This window comes from Chiloscyllium plagiosum, chromosome 13, assembly GCF_004010195.1.
Source record: "Chiloscyllium plagiosum isolate BGI_BamShark_2017 chromosome 13, ASM401019v2, whole genome shotgun sequence".
NCBI classification, from domain to species: domain Eukaryota; kingdom Metazoa; phylum Chordata; class Chondrichthyes; order Orectolobiformes; family Hemiscylliidae; genus Chiloscyllium; species Chiloscyllium plagiosum.
Window position 1 is genome coordinate 27,319,636 of NC_057722.1, and position 18,235 is coordinate 27,337,870.

General features: G+C 40.9%; 1 protein-coding gene across 9 annotated transcripts in view; it reads right to left on the reverse strand.

Moving 5' to 3' along the window:
• The window catches only part of dock10 (dedicator of cytokinesis 10), a 333,676-nt gene that overhangs the window by 104,166 nt on the left and 211,275 nt on the right, over positions 1–18,235 (reverse strand). For all 9 annotated transcript variants that reach the window (XM_043702107.1, XM_043702105.1, XM_043702109.1 and 6 more), the window contains 4 exons: positions 11,681–11,836; positions 6,615–6,848; positions 2,845–2,967; positions 2,472–2,554 (listed from right to left, as the gene is read on the reverse strand). In XM_043702107.1, coding sequence (XP_043558042.1) covers positions 2,472–2,554; positions 2,845–2,967; positions 6,615–6,848; positions 11,681–11,836 — 596 coding nt within the window. The remainder of the gene's footprint in view (positions 1–2,471; positions 2,555–2,844; positions 2,968–6,614; positions 6,849–11,680; positions 11,837–18,235) is intronic.

The window sequence follows — 18,235 nt, forward strand, 5'->3', positions numbered from 1 at the left end:
TCTTGACATTTAAGGGCGTGAGCACCACTGAATCCTCTCTATCAACATCCTGATTGTTACTATTGATAAGAAACTGAATTAGACCAGCCATATAAATATTGTGGCTACATGAGTAGGTCAGAGGCTAGGAATCCTACAGCAAAGTAACCCACCCCCTGGCTCCCCAGAATCAGTCCACCATCAACAAGAGACAAGTCAGGACTGTAATGGAATACTCTTCACTTACCTAGATGAGTATCATCCCACCAATAGCCAAGAAGCTTGATATCATCCAGGACAAAGCAGCCTATTTGAGTGACAGAACATCTACAATCTTTCACTTCCTTCACCATCGACACTTAGAAGCAAAAGTGTGTGCCATCTACAAGTTGCACTGCAGAAATTCACCAAAGTTATTTGGACAGCACCTTCCAAACCCACAACTACCACCATCTAGAAGGGCAAGGGCAGCAGATACGTAGAGTCATAGAGCACAGAAACAAACTCTTAGCCCAACTCGCCCATGCCGACCAGGTTTCCTAAACTGAACTAATTCCATTTGCCTGCATTTGGCCCATATCTCTCTAAACTTTTCCTCGTACCTGTCCAATTGACTTTTAAATGTTTTAATTGTACTTGCATCTACTATTTCCTCTGGCATTTCATTCCATATAAGCACCACCTCCTATGTGAAAAAGTTGCCCCTCAGTTCCCATTTAAGTCTTTCTCGTCTCACCTCAAACATATATCGTCTACTTTTGGACTCCCCTAACCTGAAGAAAAGACCTTGGTTGTTCACCTTATCTTTGCCCCTCATGATTTTATAAACCTGTATAAGGTCACCTCTCAGCCTCATACATTCCTTGGAAATAAGTCCCAGCCTATCCAGCCTCTCCATATTACTCAAATCCTCCAGTCTTGGTAACATTCCTGTAAATATTTTTGGACCCTTTCCATTTTAACAACATCCTTCCCTATAGCAGGGTGGCCAGAATTGTACACAGTACTCCAAACATGACCTTACAAATGTCTTGAATGGTGGTAACATGTGGTCCCAAGTTCGGTACTCAATGCTCTGATCGATGATGGCAAGCGTGCCAAATGCCACCTTCACCACCATGTCTACCTTTGATGCCACCTTCAAGAAACCATGTATCTGCACCCCTAGGTCTCTCTATTTGGCAACACTGCCCAAGGCTGTACCATTAACTATGGGCTACACCAGCACCCGCAAGTTCACCTCCAAACCACTCACCATCCTAATTCGGAAAAATATAACCATCCTTCAGTGCCATAGGGTCCAAGTCCTGGATCCCCCTCCCTAAAGGCATTATAGGTCTACTTACAAACAGAGTGCCGCGAATTAAAAAGGCAGCTTACCTTCACTTTTTCAGGCGCAACTAGAGATGAGCAATAAATTGTGGCCTAGCCAGTGACACCCAAATCCCATGAAAGAAGAAATAAAAAATAAGATTTGGGAGCTGAACACAGAGAAGCTGAAGAAGGGATGAACAAAAAGAGGCGCAATCGATCTGAAATCAAGCCCAGGAAGGGAAATAAAAAGCAGGAAAGAAACCTTTTTCTTTAGACAGAAATAAAACAGACAGAAAAGACAAGAAATGCAAAACAATTTTGTATTTTACACATTTAAACATGCCTGAAGTATTTAAAATCTGAAGGATAGTGAACTTACACTTGTAATAGTTAATTTTCAGTGCAAGAAAGATTGATTATCTATCATTAACACTATTGCATCATTAAAAAGAATATTTATGTTCAATTGACTATAGTGAGTTTCATGGGTATTATTGGACAAGTATAGCAACTTCCTAAAGAAAATAGGAAGATTATGGGTGAATCTTCTGTGCAATGCTAACAGTGGAGGTGCAACAACTTTGGACGCTCATGTTTAATCATTCAGCTCTTCCTCACCTCGTGGGGCTCTCTATCAAAACACCCACTCTCCTTTTCTCATCCCTCTGTGAGTCAAATCGCTTCCCCTCACTTATCTGGTCCTCCAACTGGGAACTAGAATGCTGGGACTATGTATCATCACAGACCTGGCCACTGCTGTCACTGACACTGTTGGGACTACAGAGCTGCATTGGCGAGTAGCTCTCCTGCTGCTGAACTTCTGCCCGAGTGAATGGAAGAAATCCTGTCTGCAGCCTACTAACAGTCCTCATGACTTCCTGCAATGCGTTATTGTGCTGAGGCCAGTGGGGCCCTATAGGCTGTGCCTCGAGTCTTCCCACTAGATCCCTGGTGATACATTGTGCCCAGTTTTAAACAAAAGATTAACAGTACACATTTCACAACAGGAGCATTACATAACCCTGGATGTTCAAGAACACTGTGCCAATTAAAATGTGTAGCCCAAGAGAAACCACAATTTAAAAAAAAACTCATAAAACACTAACACGTGTTCAAATGAATAACTAATATGTAGTCACTCAACCAGATATTCATCGGCATATGTCAAATATACATACCTCACTGCCCAAGCAAATGGCATCCGGTACTTGGCTAACTTATTGCAAAACTGTTTGCTGGTCTTCAGAATCTTCTGTGCAGTCTTGACAAGGAACAGTTAAAAATAATCACAAAAACTTATGATGAAATATGACTAAAGCATTTGATTCAATCAGCATCGTTAGAATTAATCAGGTTTTCATTTAACATTTTCCTTAGGCTTTGTAGCAGATCCACTCATTAAGGGAAAGAAACTGGTTAAGGTCATGATATGAATTTAATAACTATGCAGGAAGAGCTTTATTGCTTATTCCTCCATTTATTAATAGACTATTGCATAATGTAAAAGAATGTCTCACCAGTAATGAACACAGTACAGCAATAAACAGTTACCTTGCTGGAGTCCGAGCTCTTAATATAGGGTTCAGCACAACTGGAAATATTTCCCATTAATACTTTTTCTATTCTTGCCACCAGCACAATGTCCATATGTGGGTTTGATACAGAGAAAATGGCCTACATGTAAAGTATAATTCATAAATTTACACATTGATTTAAAGGCACAGACATAACAGCCGTCAATTAAACATTGCTCATTGGCTCATGACACATCTCAAATCTTACATTGCTGTGCTAAGAAGTGAGCTTGTTAGTCTTGGACAGTTCAGCTAACTGAGAGAAGAAACTTTCTAGGAAGGGATACAACAAAATAATGTGCATTTGGATAGCATCTTTAACATAACTCTTCATCTCCTAACACCAATAAAAACTGCATTTATAATGCTGTTCAATTTGGCAAGATACTGCAAGTACGTCACAAAAAATGACAATAATCCAGAGAAAGGAATACTTGGAGGGGTGACTGAATGTTTGGTCCAACAGTAGGTTTTAAAAGCAACCTTAAAGGAAAGAGAGGTAGAAATATTTCAGGTCTAAATTGCTGAGAGAAAGCCAGATACAGGGTTTTGGATTGGGGCATTTGTAAGGAGCCAGAAATTCCAGCAAATCAGATATACAGCAGATCAGGTGAGATGATGTGTAGATTATGGTGAAAAATTTAGAGAGTTCTACAAAAATAGAAAAAATGTTATCAAATGGTTGAGTTCATTCTTCAGGTAACAGGAGACAGCTTTATTCTGTGATCCTTGTTGAAAGATACACTTTCTAGCCACCTGATAATTACCTTCCCCTAATCCAACATAAATTGCTTCAGGCTCAAGCTCAGCAGACAATCAAGATTAGAATTCGAATTCAAGATTTGGAATGGGATCATACTATACATGAGAAGAACAAGGCCATATTTTATTTAAAAGGGATTTAACTCAAAATGCAAATTCAGAGATACAGCTATAATGTTTGTCGACAATTTGTACTTCCTTGAAGATGCCATATTAAAATATGCAGTTATGACTCAGATAGAAAAACAGCAAGATAGAACATTTGAACGCATGACAATAACTCTGACAGTCTAGACAGTTACTGCCAGATTTTTGTCTGTTTCCATGGGCAACGAAAGTAGGAAAATGTCTTGGCAGATGTAGCATTCAAACACGACAGCACAATCTGCCAAGGTTTACACATGCTCGAAAGATCAGTTAAATTCTCCTCCATCCAGCATCATAATACGTGCATTGGAAGAAATTCTTCTGGTTCATGTCATTTCCAATAACAGTAAGAAATTTTACATAATTTCATGATGAAAGCTTTCACTAGCCAAAGATTTCTTGTGCATACAGACATTTAACACTAGTTTTTCCAGCTCTCAGGAGTAAAAATTAGCACTTCATTGTAATACATGGCAAAGTGTATCACTTGTTGAGTAATTATCAAATTATTTACATTTGCTTTAATAAACGTTACAACAGGAGAATGTAAGTCACACAATAACAAGCCCTTTTGCCATTGAAACAGCACTTATTACCTTTGATGAATAAAAATCAGCAAATAATATATAAAAAATGCATCACTGACATGGACATTTAATGAATCACAGATTTCTCTAACAACAATTGCCCTGAGGAAAATTAACAATTGCACTTCTGAGCATTAGTGCTACAGGAATCTGCACCCCCTCCATCAAAAGTCATCTATCACTGTCTATGTTTGCATATCACCACAAAAATACCCAAGAGATGTTAGAATTCATTTATATTTTTACATCAAAATATTTTTAATGCATCAGAAATCATTTTTATAATATGCTTTTTGATTAATGCAAGAAAACAGTTACAAATGGCATTCAGCTGAAAACCCACAGGGGTCAATTTCAGCCCATAAAAAAACAGAAATTAAAGGGGTGGAATCTACCCCAAAAAGGGGCTGGTAAACCTGCTGTTCCGTTAATAACTACACTTGGCAGTCAAAGTGTCAGCCTGTTTCAGCCAGGATTACCCTTTAAATATGCAAATCTGAAGTCTGGGATGGCCAGAAAACCCTGTACACTATGTATTTTTAGTACAGACTGAGTAGAGGATATTCTTCAATCACTTAGGGCAGTATTCCTGTTGGTGTAGCCTGCAGAGATCCCAAGTTACTATTGTGCAGCTAAGAAGAGGAGCCAATGGAAAGGAAATTGATTTCAACAACTAAAAATGTCCAGTCCTCCAATGTGTATTTTATGCCCATTCTGAAGTTAAATTTTATTCCCATGGTGTCTTCTATTATTTATACCTAAACAAAAGGTGACAGTAATGGAAAATATTCTCATAATCATAATGTGAGAATGAGGTGACAACCAAATGTAAATCACAATTATATTAAAATCCTCAATCACAGCCCCTGTGCAAGCACATCATTAAGACTGTACATGAGCGAGGTGAATAGCAATGGCAATTCCAGTTGGAACCCTCAACTTGTTTTGCCAATTGCGCTTTTTGTAAATTAGATAAACAACTAAATACCCTGATATGTGTGCCCTGCAGCATTGTGTCTGTACAGTAATTATTGAATGTATGACAAGCTTGGACAGTTACATATAATCCTACATATCCTAGGTCTTAAAAAATGTGGTAAATGGCATAGAAGGTGTTGAGTCCATCAGTTTCGAAAGTAGCAAATCCAACCTATTCAAGAAGGAACAGAGGAGAAGCAAAGGAAATTGTAGGCCATCTAGTTTGACATCTGTCATACGTAAGGTAGCAGAATGGATGAATACAAAATCTTGAATGGTCTTGACACTGTGAATTGTTTCCTCTTATGGTTGGGTCAGAAATGGGATCACTCGTAAAAATTATGTTTCAACTGTTTTAGGTCAGAAATAAGGAGAAATGCTTTCTCTAAAGGTTGTGTGACTTTGAGATTCTCTGTCACAGAAAGCAGAGTGATATGAGGACAATGATTCTCTTGCCTAACAGAAGTCTCAGATTCAAGTTCTACATTTCCATCCGGGTATAGGGGAAAACCTGGAGCAAACAGATCAGTCATGATCTTATTGAATAGTGGAGCAGATTTGAGGGATTGTATGACTTACTTCTGCTACTAATTCATGTGGTTTGTATGTATCAACAGTCTCCATAATTTTGGAATGAGCGTTATGCTTTGGTAGAGAAAAGGGAGGATCAAATTGGGATCTTAAACATTTCCACTTTTTATTCAGAGACACTGGCAATCCAAAATTAGATAAAGCATTAATAGATTTCAATATCAGATTTTCTACATAGTCCCACAACATGAGTACAATTTTATAATATCAAACAAATATATGGTATCTCTACAGCCAATGAATCCATGTTAATACACAATTTCCATTATCCCTGATTTCTCCTGAACCCTGAACTTGAAGATGAAGAAGTGCATTTTCTGTAATTTTTAAAAAATTATACCTGAAATGTCAATTTTACAAATTCACAGGACACTTCACATTCTACCAAAACCAAAATGTCTGGCATAGCAACACTTATTTCAACAGACAGTAAATTCAGGGGCATGCCACATTGACACACAGGTCCTTTATAACTTGCAAACATTGGAACATAACAAATGCACCGATTTGAGCTTTAAACAACACTTTATAAAAATGCAAGTTTTTAAGAGAGTGAGACTTAATTATACCTTAATTTTAAGGTCGTTGCAGTTGTTTTTCAACATTAGCTGCAGAATCACATCATAAACAACCTGCTAAAATCCAGCAATTATAGAAAAGTAAGTGAAACACATTTTAGTACCTTTTTGGGGTACTGCAACCATCCTTCTGGGATCTTTTGCAATTGAGGCTCCCCAGACTTTTCTTCCTCAGATATTTTCACAGGAGAATTTTTCCCTCCATTTTCTTTCACTGACAATGTACCAGAAATCAGCTGTCTGACATTGTCATGATTTAAATCCACGTGAAAATCTGCAGATATTTTCCTATTTTCTCGAACATCAAACAGGGCAAGACTGATGAAGAATGGCTCAATCTACATCAAATGTAAAAGAAATAAAATTAAAAGTTTCTGAATATAATATATGAAACCTAAAATATATAATTGAAAATCTAAAATAATCAATAAAAACTTTGCAGAGTTTTTGGTTCCTCTCTTTTTTCTCTTCTTTTCCTGCTCTTATTTTATAATTCTTTGCCTGGAAATAGTTCTTCAGTTATCAACTGACACATTTCTAAATTCGATAGTTTTCGCTATGGTACCACTAAGATCAAATAATTAAAGTGTTATGAGGAAAATCAGAGCAGAAACTAATCTTGACTGCATGTGCACCCACAAGCACAGGATTCCAGAAATGGTCATGGGGGTTAAGAACACGAACTAGGGCCAACTATATAAATGACAACTTTAAACCCATCACAGTAGTGCACAAATGCAATTAAATACATAGGACATATTATTAATTTTACGAATGTTTTTGTTTTGAAACATTTTGCTTCCACAACATTTTTACTTGTTATCCTACACTTGCCTCCTCACACACAAACTTGCGAATATGGGTTGTGTAAAAGTGACAAGAAATGGATGTATGAGCTGCATTTTCCCCGCTGCACAGACATTTTAAAATCAGGATTGAAAACCCAAAAGCTGGATCATTTCTCAGTCCCACCCCACTCTGCAACTGTGATGTTAACAACATACTGTTCTGAAATGTAAATGCCCTAATTTGATATGGCACTGCCAGGAGCTACCTGCAATGTGCTAGTGGCAAAGGCAAAACAATAGCTATGAAATCACTGCTTTGCTAAAGAGAGCAGATAGTACGTCAGAGGGCCAATAGCAAACAAGGTTAGGGGAGTAGCTATCTGGCCAAATGAACAATAATATGCATGATGTTGCACAATGTTCCCTAGGTCTGATAAGTCTGAGTGCATTAAATAATCTTTCACTTCACCCTAATTTTGACCTGATAGATATGCACCAACATGCACTGGACTATTCAGGTTTGCCTGAAATACATTTGAAACTTGCACTGTCAGCCTCCACGGTCTGTTAACATGCATAAAGGTCTAATTTGAAGGCAGGCAGGGTCCCCATTCCCCACCCTCAGCCAATGTAAAAGACAGACTGAGTCTTGGAGCTCTCGGGATCTAGAATACCTGTGGTCCCAGACGCGATTTTTAGATCCTGTTCACAGCCAATCCTGACCGTTACAGAAAGTAAAAATTCAACCCCTCCATACAAAATCCCTACAGTGTGGAAACAGGTCATTCGGCCCAATGAGTCCACACTGACCCTCCGAACAGCAGCCCACTCCGACACATCCCCCAACCCTATCTCTATAACCCTGCATTTCCCATGACTAACGCACCTAACTTACACATCCCTGAACACTATGGGTAATAAATGGAAGTTTTTAGTATCCACCACCAAGAATAGTGCGGCAGCAGTGCTACTGATCAGGCTGGTCAGGTTCTAAAGGACACAGCTGCTAGACTGGATCTGCGGCAGATGGTGAAGAAACCAACAAGAGGGAAAAACATACTTGACCTCATTATTACCATTCTGCTGGCTGCAGATGCACCTGCCCATGACAGTATCAGTAAGAGTGACCATCGTACCGTCCTTGTGGAGATGAAGTCTCGCCTTTACATCGAGAATAACCTCAATGGTGTTGTGTGGCACTGTCACTGTGTTAAATGAGACAGACTTCGAACAGTTCTAGCAACTCAAGACTGGACATCAATGAGGCGCTGTGGGCCACCAACAGCAGCAGAATTGTACTCCACACAATCTGTAACCTCATAGTTTGGCATATCTTCCAGTCACTCATTACCATCAAGCCAGGGACCAACCCTGGTTCAATGGAGTGTGCAGGAGGTCCATGCGGAGCAGCAGCAGGCATACATTAAGGAAAAGAGTCAACCTAGTGAAGTCACCAAACATAACTACTCGCATGCCAAACAGCATAAGCAGCAAGTGACAGAGCTAAGCGATCTTACAACCAACGGATCAGATTTAAACGCTGCAATCCTGCTACATCCAGTCATGAATGTTGGTGGACAATTAAAAAACTCACTGGGGAAAAGGCTCTATAAATATCCTCATCCTTAATGATGGAAGAGCCCAGTACATCTTAGCAAAAGAAAAGGCTGAAGTTTTCGCAGCAATCTTCAGTCGGAAGTGCTGAGCAGATGATCAATCTCGGCTTCATCCAGTGGTCCCCAGCATTACAGATACCAGTCTTCAGACAATTCGATTCATACCACGAGATCAAGAAACAGTTGGAGACACTGGATACTTCAAAAGCTATGGGCCCTGACAACATTCTGGCAATGGTACTGAAGACTTGTGCTCCAGAACTTGCTGCTCCTCAAACCAAGCTGTTACAATACAGTTACAACACTGACATCTACCCGACAATGTGGGAATTTGCCTAAGTATGTCCTGTACATAAAAATCCAGGACAATTCCAACCCAGCCAATTACTGCCCCATCAGTCTGCTCTTGATCGTCAGTAAAGTGCTAGAAGGTGTCATCAACAGTGCCATCAAGAAGGCTAGGCAGCATCTGAGGAGCAGGAGAATCGACGTTTTGGGCATAAGCCCTTCTTCAGGAATGAGGGCTTATGCCTTCCTGAAGAAGGGCTTATGATGCTGCCTGGCCTGCTGCGCTTTTCCAGCACCACACTTTTCAACTCTGATCTCCAGCATCTGCAGTCCCCACTTTCTCCTATGCCATCAAGAAGCACTTGTTCAGCAATAGCCTGCTCGGTGACACCCAGTTTGGGTTCCACCAGGGCCACCTAGCTCCTGACCTCATTACAGCCTTGGTTCAAACATAGACAAAAGAGGTGAATTCCAGAGGTGACAGCACTTGACATCAAAGCCACATTCGACCGATTGTGGCACCAAGGAACCCTACCAAAACTGGAATCAATTGGTATTGGGGGCAAACTCTCCGGTGGTTGGAGCCATACCTAACACATAGGAAGATGGTTGTTAAGTCAGCTCCAGGGCATCTCTGCAGGAGTTCCTCAGGGTAGAGTCCTAGGCCCAAGCATCTTCAGCTACTTCATCAATGACCTGCCCTCTATCATAAGGTTAGAAGTAGGGATGTTCACCAACGATTACACAATGTTCAGACCCATTCACGACTCCTCAGACACTGAAGCAGTCCGTGTCCAAATGCAAAATGATCTGGATAATTTCTAGTCTTGGGCCAACAAGTGGCAAGTAACATTCACCCCACACATTCACTCACTCTATAACCATCTCTAATAAGAGACAATCTAACTACTTCCCCTTGATATTCTGTGGTGTTACCATCACTGAATCCCCCACTATTAACATCCTAGGATTTATCATTGATCAGAAATTCAACTGGACTCACCATATAAACACAGTGGCTACAAGACCAGGCCAGAGGGTATGAATACTGCGGCAAGTAACGCACCTCCTGACCCCTGAAAACCTATCCACCATCTACAAGGCACATGTCTGGAGTGTGATGGAATACTCCCCACTTGCCTGGATAGGTGCAGCCTCAACAATAATCAAGAAGCTTGACACCATACAGGACAAAGCAGCCCACTTGATTGGCACTGCATTCACAAACATCCACTCTCTCCACCACCGATTTTCTGTAGCAGCAGTGCGTACTATCTACAAGCTGCACTGCCAAAATTCACCAAAGATCCTCAGGGAGCACCTTCCAAATCCACGACCACTTCCATCTAGAAGGACAAGAAAACACCACTACCTTCAAGTTGCTCTCCAAACCACTCCCCATCCTGACTTGTAAATATATCACCATTCCTTCACTGTCGCTGGATCAACATCCCGGAATTTCCTCCCTAATGGCATTGTGGATCAACCCATAGCAGGTGGACGGCAGCATTTCAAGAAGACAGCTTACTAGCACTTTCTCAAGGGCAACTAGGGACCGGCAATAAATGCTGGCCCAGCCAGTGATGCTCACATCCCACACAACAAAAACAAAGTAGCATGGCCAATTCCCTTAACCTACACATCGTTGGGATGTGGGAGGAAACTGCAGCACCCAGCAGAAACCTATAGATACATAGGCGAGAACATGCAGACTGCACACAAACTCGGGTCCCTGGCGCTGTGAGGTAGCAGTGGTAGTCACTGAGCACCGTGCCACCCTCGATCCAGCTGTCCAACCAGTGAAGTGCCTCTACAAAGATCAAGAACTGAATCGGAGAATGGCTCAGCAAGATTTATATAACATACTTATCTAGTCAATCATCGGAGGAGATAAAACACTAACAAATGTTTAAGATATTTTTCAGAACAGGTTTTACAGAATTAAAACTTTCTACCTGGAAATATCTGCTAGAATATGATTTGTGCAAATGTACTTACGTGACACAGTGATGTGGAGGTGCCAGTGTTGGACTGGGTGGAATCGGATGCTGCCTGACCTACTGTGCTTTTCCAGCAACACATTCTCAACACTGGACAAGATCAGAAGTCACATGACACCAGGTTATAGACCAACAGATTATAGTCCACTTCACCTGACAAAAGAGATGCACTCCAAAAGCTTGTGATTTCAAACAAACCTCTTGGACTGTAACCTGGTGTTGTGTGACTACATGGTACAGAATATATTTTAAAAGAAACAGAAATTTAGGATAAAAACTGCCTTTTGAATGACAGAAAGTTAATTGGATAATTAGTTGAATTCAGTAATGTTTTACTGAAAAAAATATGTAAAATATATTTAAAATATAGTAAATATATATAATAAAACATTTACAAGTATATCATGTTATTTTATCTGTGTCCAATGATCAAGTTCTGTACAACAAAATGATCATTAAAATTGGAATAGATGCTTACATTGGTTGGCTGACCACCTTCAATGTCATTGACACAAGCCTGAAGATTTAAGGCAAGAGATCTGCATACAACCATAATTCGCTTTCCCAGCTTCTGATCTGATGGTTTAATTTGCAATTCATTCAGTGAAATGTCTGATTTCTGTGTTTTGAGGACCTGTAAAATGAGACAGCGTGTCAACAGTATGCAGAGATTGTCTTCTTAAAGAGTGAAAGAACCTGTGTTTGAAGTGACATACTTGCAGAAATTATACTGTTATTGTACTAAAGTGCTACCAAACAACTACTCTTTAAATAATTCATTTAGATGAGTAAAGGAAAGCTAAAAGCAGAGAGTTTATATATTCTCCTTTCAGTTCAATAGTTCAAATTCAAATTCATCATAGACTGATATCTGTTTTGAAGGCAACGATCCAATATGAAATTAAATCATCACATTTAATATAGCCACCAGTAACTCGATAACATCCAGTGCAATGAGAAACAAAAGGAATAATTATGTTGCATCATTATTTTTCAAGGAGACTAATAACATGGACACAACTTTGAACACTGAGAGTAATGAAAGATATATGTAAAGACATTTAAGTTAAAAGGGGTTATAGGTAATTGGTAAACCAATCAAGTGTAGACAGGTTGGAATTCCTGTTTCAGCTGGATTGCATTTTCACACATTCAAAGAAGATAGAGATGCCAAAGCCACGATATTATGTACACATCAGTAGTGGAGAATATAAAGAAATAATTGCTTAAAGTTAGAATTGAAAATACATTGAAAAAATATTTATTAAAAGGTCATCTGTACAAATTTTAAAAAGAGGACACGGTTGACTAATTATATACAATCATTTGAATAAGCAGCAGCCAATATTTGGATTTTTAAAAGGTTTTTGATATGCTATCTTAACAAGACTCTTGACTAAGATCAAAACACAGACAGTCAGAAAATGATAGATGGCAAGTTAGCCAAAGAACTGTAACAGAGAGTACAGTTACAAATCACCAAATACACAGAAAATGCCAAAAATACTCAGCAGGTTAAGACGCAGCTTTGGAGAGACAGAGTTGATGGGCAGAATTTTCCCAGCCATTGAGTGGTTGAGTAAATGGCAAGAAATTTGCAAAACTATCACATGAAAGAAAATAATCTGATTTTCAACATCAAGAAAAAAGCTTCAGCATTCCTCTTAAAGTTTAAATGGTTTGATGAGAATCTTGATATGAAGAAGCAAGCATCTTATTTCCATGTATTTGCATCTCATTATTAGCTAATCATTTGTAGACAACTTGTGATTCTCCAATGCACTAGTGAGAAACCAGATGGTGCCATAAGACTATAAGATATAGGAACAGAATTAAGTTATTCAACCCATTAAATCTATTCCACAATTTGATCATGGTTGTTATATGTCTCAATCCCATTCTCCTGCCTTCTCCCTGTAACCCCTTGATCCCCTTACAAATCAAGAATCTATTTATTTCTGTCTTAAATATACACAATAACTTGGGCCTACACAGATTTTTGTGGCATTGAGATTCACCACTTTCTGGCTGAAGAAATTCCTCTGCATCTCAGTTCTAAAGGGTCATCCCTTTACTCTGAGGCTGTGCCTGTGGGTCATAATCTCAACTAGTGGAAAAACCTTCTCCATGTCCACTCTATCTAGGCCTCCCAGTGTTGTGCAAGTTACAATGAGGTACCACACCCCGCTTCACCATCCTTCAAAACTTCATTGAGCACAGACCCAGAGTCCTCAAATGCTCATCCTAAACGGCAGTGTTACATTAGCCATTTTTCCAGTCCTCTGGGATCCTCCCTGATCATCATCAATGCCCCTACAACATCTTTTCATCCCCAGGATCATTCTTGTAAATGTCCTCTGGATCCCCTCCAAAAGCAACACATCCTATTATGAGCCTAAAACTGCTCGTAATATTCCAAATGCGCTCTGACCAGAGCCTTATACAGCCTCAGTAGTACATCTCTGCTTTTGGATTCTAGCCCTCTTGAAATGAATCCTAACATTGCATTTGCTTTCTAACTGCCAAGTGAATGTGCATGTTAGCCTGAAGAGAATCCTGAACTAGGATTCCCAAGTCCCTTTATAGTTCAGATTTCTGAAATCTTTCTCCATTTTGAAACTAGTCTATGTCTCTATTCTTCCTATCCAAGTGCATAAACTCACACTTTCCCACATTGTATTCCATCTGCCACTTCTTTGCCCACTCTCCTAGACTGTTGAAGTCTTTCTGCAGCCTCCCCACATCCTCAAACTACCTGTCCATCCACTTATCTTAGTGTCACATGCAAACTTAGCAACAATGCCCTCGCTCCCTTCATCTAGTTCATTAACGTATATCATGAATAGCTGTGGTCCCAACACTGATCCCTGTGAAACTCCACTAGTCACTGGCTGCCTTCCTGAAAAAGACCCGTTTATCCTCACTCTCTACTTTTTGCGAGTCAGTAAATCTTCTATCATGCCAACACCTTGCCCTAACACCATGTGCCTTCATCTTATTTAGTAGCCTCCTGTTCAATACCTTGTCAAAGGCCTTCTGGAAATCCAAACAGATCACATCCACTGGCTCTCCTTTGTCTAACTTGCTTGTTACCTCCTCAAAGAATTCTAACATATTTATTAGGCGTAACTTAACCCAAGCAGAAGTCATACTGACTCAGCCTTATTTTACCAGGCACTTCCAAGTACTCCTCAATCTCATCCTTAATAACTGACTCTAAAATCTAACCAGTGACCAAGATCACGCTAACCGGTCGATAATTTCCTGCTTCTACCATCCTCTCATCCTAAATGGCAGTGTTACATTAGCCATTTTTCCAGTCCTCTGGGATCCTCCCTGATCATCATCAATGCCTCTACAATATCCTTAGCTATCTCCTTCAGAAACCTGGGTTTTAGTCCATTCAGTCCAGGTGATTTATCCATCTTCAGACCTTTCAGCTTCTCCAGCAGCACCTATCTTTAATAATGGTGTTTGAGTTAGATGACATGAATGGAAGTACTGTTAATGGTGGTGCAGGAGCAGCCGAGGTGGTGAGGTATCCCTGGTATGTGAGTAGGAAGCGCAGTGGGCGAGGAAGTGAGGTGGGCGAGAGCCATTGACTGGAGATGCAATGTTGAGAGTTACAGATAATCAGCCTTGGTGAGGTTATTGAGCAGAGACAGAGTTAGAGTGAGTGTGAGGAGGCAGACAAGAAGGTGTCAGCACTCACCTTAATAGAATGCAGAAGATCATTAGCCTTATTGTGCCATTGCTGAGCATTTCTCTTGTGCTGTGACCATCTTTGATGGCCCACTAGAAAGAAGACTCACTTGCAGGTAGGTTTCCTTGTTGGGAGGATCTTAACTACTCTGGCAGAGGGAGGGGACACAGAATATCACTGAAACAGAGACACATCGCGCTACTGCAAAGGAAGCAAGTCACAGTGAATTCAGCTATGTTGAGTGTCAAGAGAGTAAGACAAGGCAGGATGGTCTTTATTTTAATTGGAGGAGCGTACAGATTATCCGAATATCAGATTATCCAGCAAGATCGCAAAACAATGTTATCTGGCATTTGATTATCCAGAATTCGAGAAACCGACCGAAACGATGCCCATCCGTGTCCTTCGGATAATCAAGGTTCCTCTCAATAAGGTAAGAGTGATGAATTAATGGTGTGGATTGGCACATGGAAATACGATATTGTTGCCATCATATAAACATGGTGGAGGGAAGGGCTGGTATGGCAACTTAACATTCTGGGGTATAGGATCTTTAGGCAACTTACAGCAGGGTGTAAAAAGAGTGGTGATGTAGCACTATTAATTAAGGAGTTAATTACTACAATAACGATATCTTGGCAGGGACCTCAAACAAGCCTTTGTCGGTAGAACTTAGGAATGTCAAGGGAGCAGCCACTTCACTGGGCGTGTATGACGAGCCCCAAAGGGTCAGGGGGAAATACAGGAGAAAATATGAAGACAGTTCACAGAGGTATAGTTAGTAAGTTTGCAGATGATGCCAAAATTGCAGGTGCAGTGGATAGCAAAGGAGGTTACCTTAGGTTATAACGGCATCTTGATCAGATGGGCCAATGGGCTAAGATATGGCACATGGAGTTTAATTTAGATAAATGTGAGGTGCTGCATTTTGGGAAAGCAAATCTTAGCAGCACTTATACACTTAATGGTAAGGTCCTGAGGAATGTGGCTGAACAAAGAGACCTTGGAGTGCAGGTTCATAGCTCCTTGAAAGTGGAGTCGCAGGTAGATAAGATAGTGAAGAATGTGTTTGGTATGCTTTCCTTTATTGAGTCAGAGTATTGAGTACAGGAGTTGGGAGGTCATGTTGCAGCTGTACTGGACATTGGTTAGGCCACTGTTGGAATATTGCGTGCAATTCTGGTCTCCTTCCTATTGGAAAGATGTTGTGAAACTTGAAAGGGTTCAGAAAAGATTTACAAGGATGTTGCCAGGGTTGGAGGATTTGAGCTATAGGGAGAAGTTGAATAGGCTGGGCTGTTTCCCTGGAGTGTTGGAGGCTGAGGGGTGACCTTATAGAGGTTTATGAAATCATGAGGGGCATAGAGAGGATAAATAGACAAAATCTTATCCTTGGGGTGGGAGAGTCTAGAACCAGCGGACAATGGGGTGGCACGGTGGTACAGTGGTTAGCACTGCTGCCTCACAGCACTGGAGACCTGGGTTCAATTCCCGCCTTGGGCAACTGTCTGTGTGGAGTTTGCACATTCTCCCCATGTCTGTGTGCGTTTCCTCCAGGTGCTCCGGTTTCCTCTCACAGTCCAAAGATGTGCAGGTTAGGTGAATTGGCCATGCTAAATTACCCATAGTGTCAGATGAAGGGGTAAATGTAGGGGAATTGGTCTGGGCGGGTTGCTCTTTGGAGGGCTGGTGTGGACTTGTTGGGCCGAAGGGCCTGTTTCCACGCTAAGTAATCTAATCAAGGTTTAGGGTGAGAGGGGAAAAATATAAAAGAGACCTAAGGGGCAACTTTTTTACACAGAAGGTGGTACATGTATGGAATGAGCTGCCAGAGGAAGTGGTGGGGGCTAGTACAATTGCAACATTTAAAAGGCATCTAGATGGGTATATGAATAGGAAGGGTTTGGAGGGATATAGGCCGGGTGCTGTCAGGTGGGACTAGATTGGGTTGGGATATCTGGTCGGCATGGACGGGTTGGACCGAAAGGTCTGTTTCCATGCTGTACATCTCTCTGACCCTATGACTCTCTGAGGTGTGTAACAGTAAGAACTGGGTAATTATATGCAGGGAATTCCAACTTTATCAACATATTTGGGATAGTTATAGTGTTAGTATCAATAAAATGTGGCACTGAGAAAGGCACAGCAGAGCAGGCATCATTTGAGAAGCAAGAGAATCAACGTTTCGGGCGTAACCCGTCATCAAGACTGATGAAGGGTTATGCCCATATCCTCAACTCTTTTACTCCTCAGATGCAGTCTAACCTTCTGTGTTTGTCTAGCGCCACACTCTCCAGCATCTGTAATCCTCACTATCTCATTGTAATAGTGTTAACGGTTAAGAGGGGGCAGATTTCTTGATATGTATCCAAGGGAGTTTTTTGTATCAATATGTAGAAGGCCCAAAAGGGACAGCACTGTGCTGGATTTGGTTCTGGGGAAAGAAGCTGGACATGAGTTCGATGTTGCAGTGGGCGAGCATTTTAGCGATAGCAACCATCACACTGAACAGTTCAAATTTGATCAGGACAAGGAAAAAGGTAGCCTGCAAAAGATGGCTTTGGACTGGGGGGAGGGAGGGAGGGGAGGGGAGGCAGATTACAATGAAGCAGGATTCAAGCCATAATATGTGGGAACAGCTCCTTGCGGGTCAGTCTACAGCAGAACATTGGGGGGAGCATTCAAAAGGGAGCTGAGTACAGATGCAAAATAAATCCTTTCGAGGGAAATACAGGAGCAATAATTCAGAGAACCCTGGATGTCTAGGAAAATTCAGGACTAGATAAGGAAGAAGAGTAGGGCTTTTATTAAATCCAAAGGGAGCAATTCAGCTGCGGCCCTAGAGGAATGCAGGAAGCACAGGAGGAAACTTAAGAAATCAATTAGAAGATTAAAAAGGGGACATGACAAAACACTTGCAACAGGATTAGGGAGAATCCTAAGATATTTTATAAATACATTAAAAGTAACAGGTTAACCAGGGAAAGAGCAGGGCCCATCAGGGACCAAGGAGGTAACCTGCTTGTGAATATTTTAAGAGTGTTGAATGAATACTTCTCTTCGGTCTTCACTCTGAGAAAGGAGAACGTAGATGGGTACAGAATTCAGGAAAAGGGACTATGAGGAATTTGCACAGTTTGACATAGGAAATGGGGAGTTTTTGGAGGCTCTGTTGGGCTTAAAAACAGATAAATCCTCTGGCCTGGATAAGTTGCATCCCAGGCTGCTATGGGAGGTGAGACAGGAAATTGCAGGGATTCTGACATACATTTTTAATTCCTCTCTGATCACAGGGGATGTGCCAGAGGACTGGAGGACAGCTAATGTGGT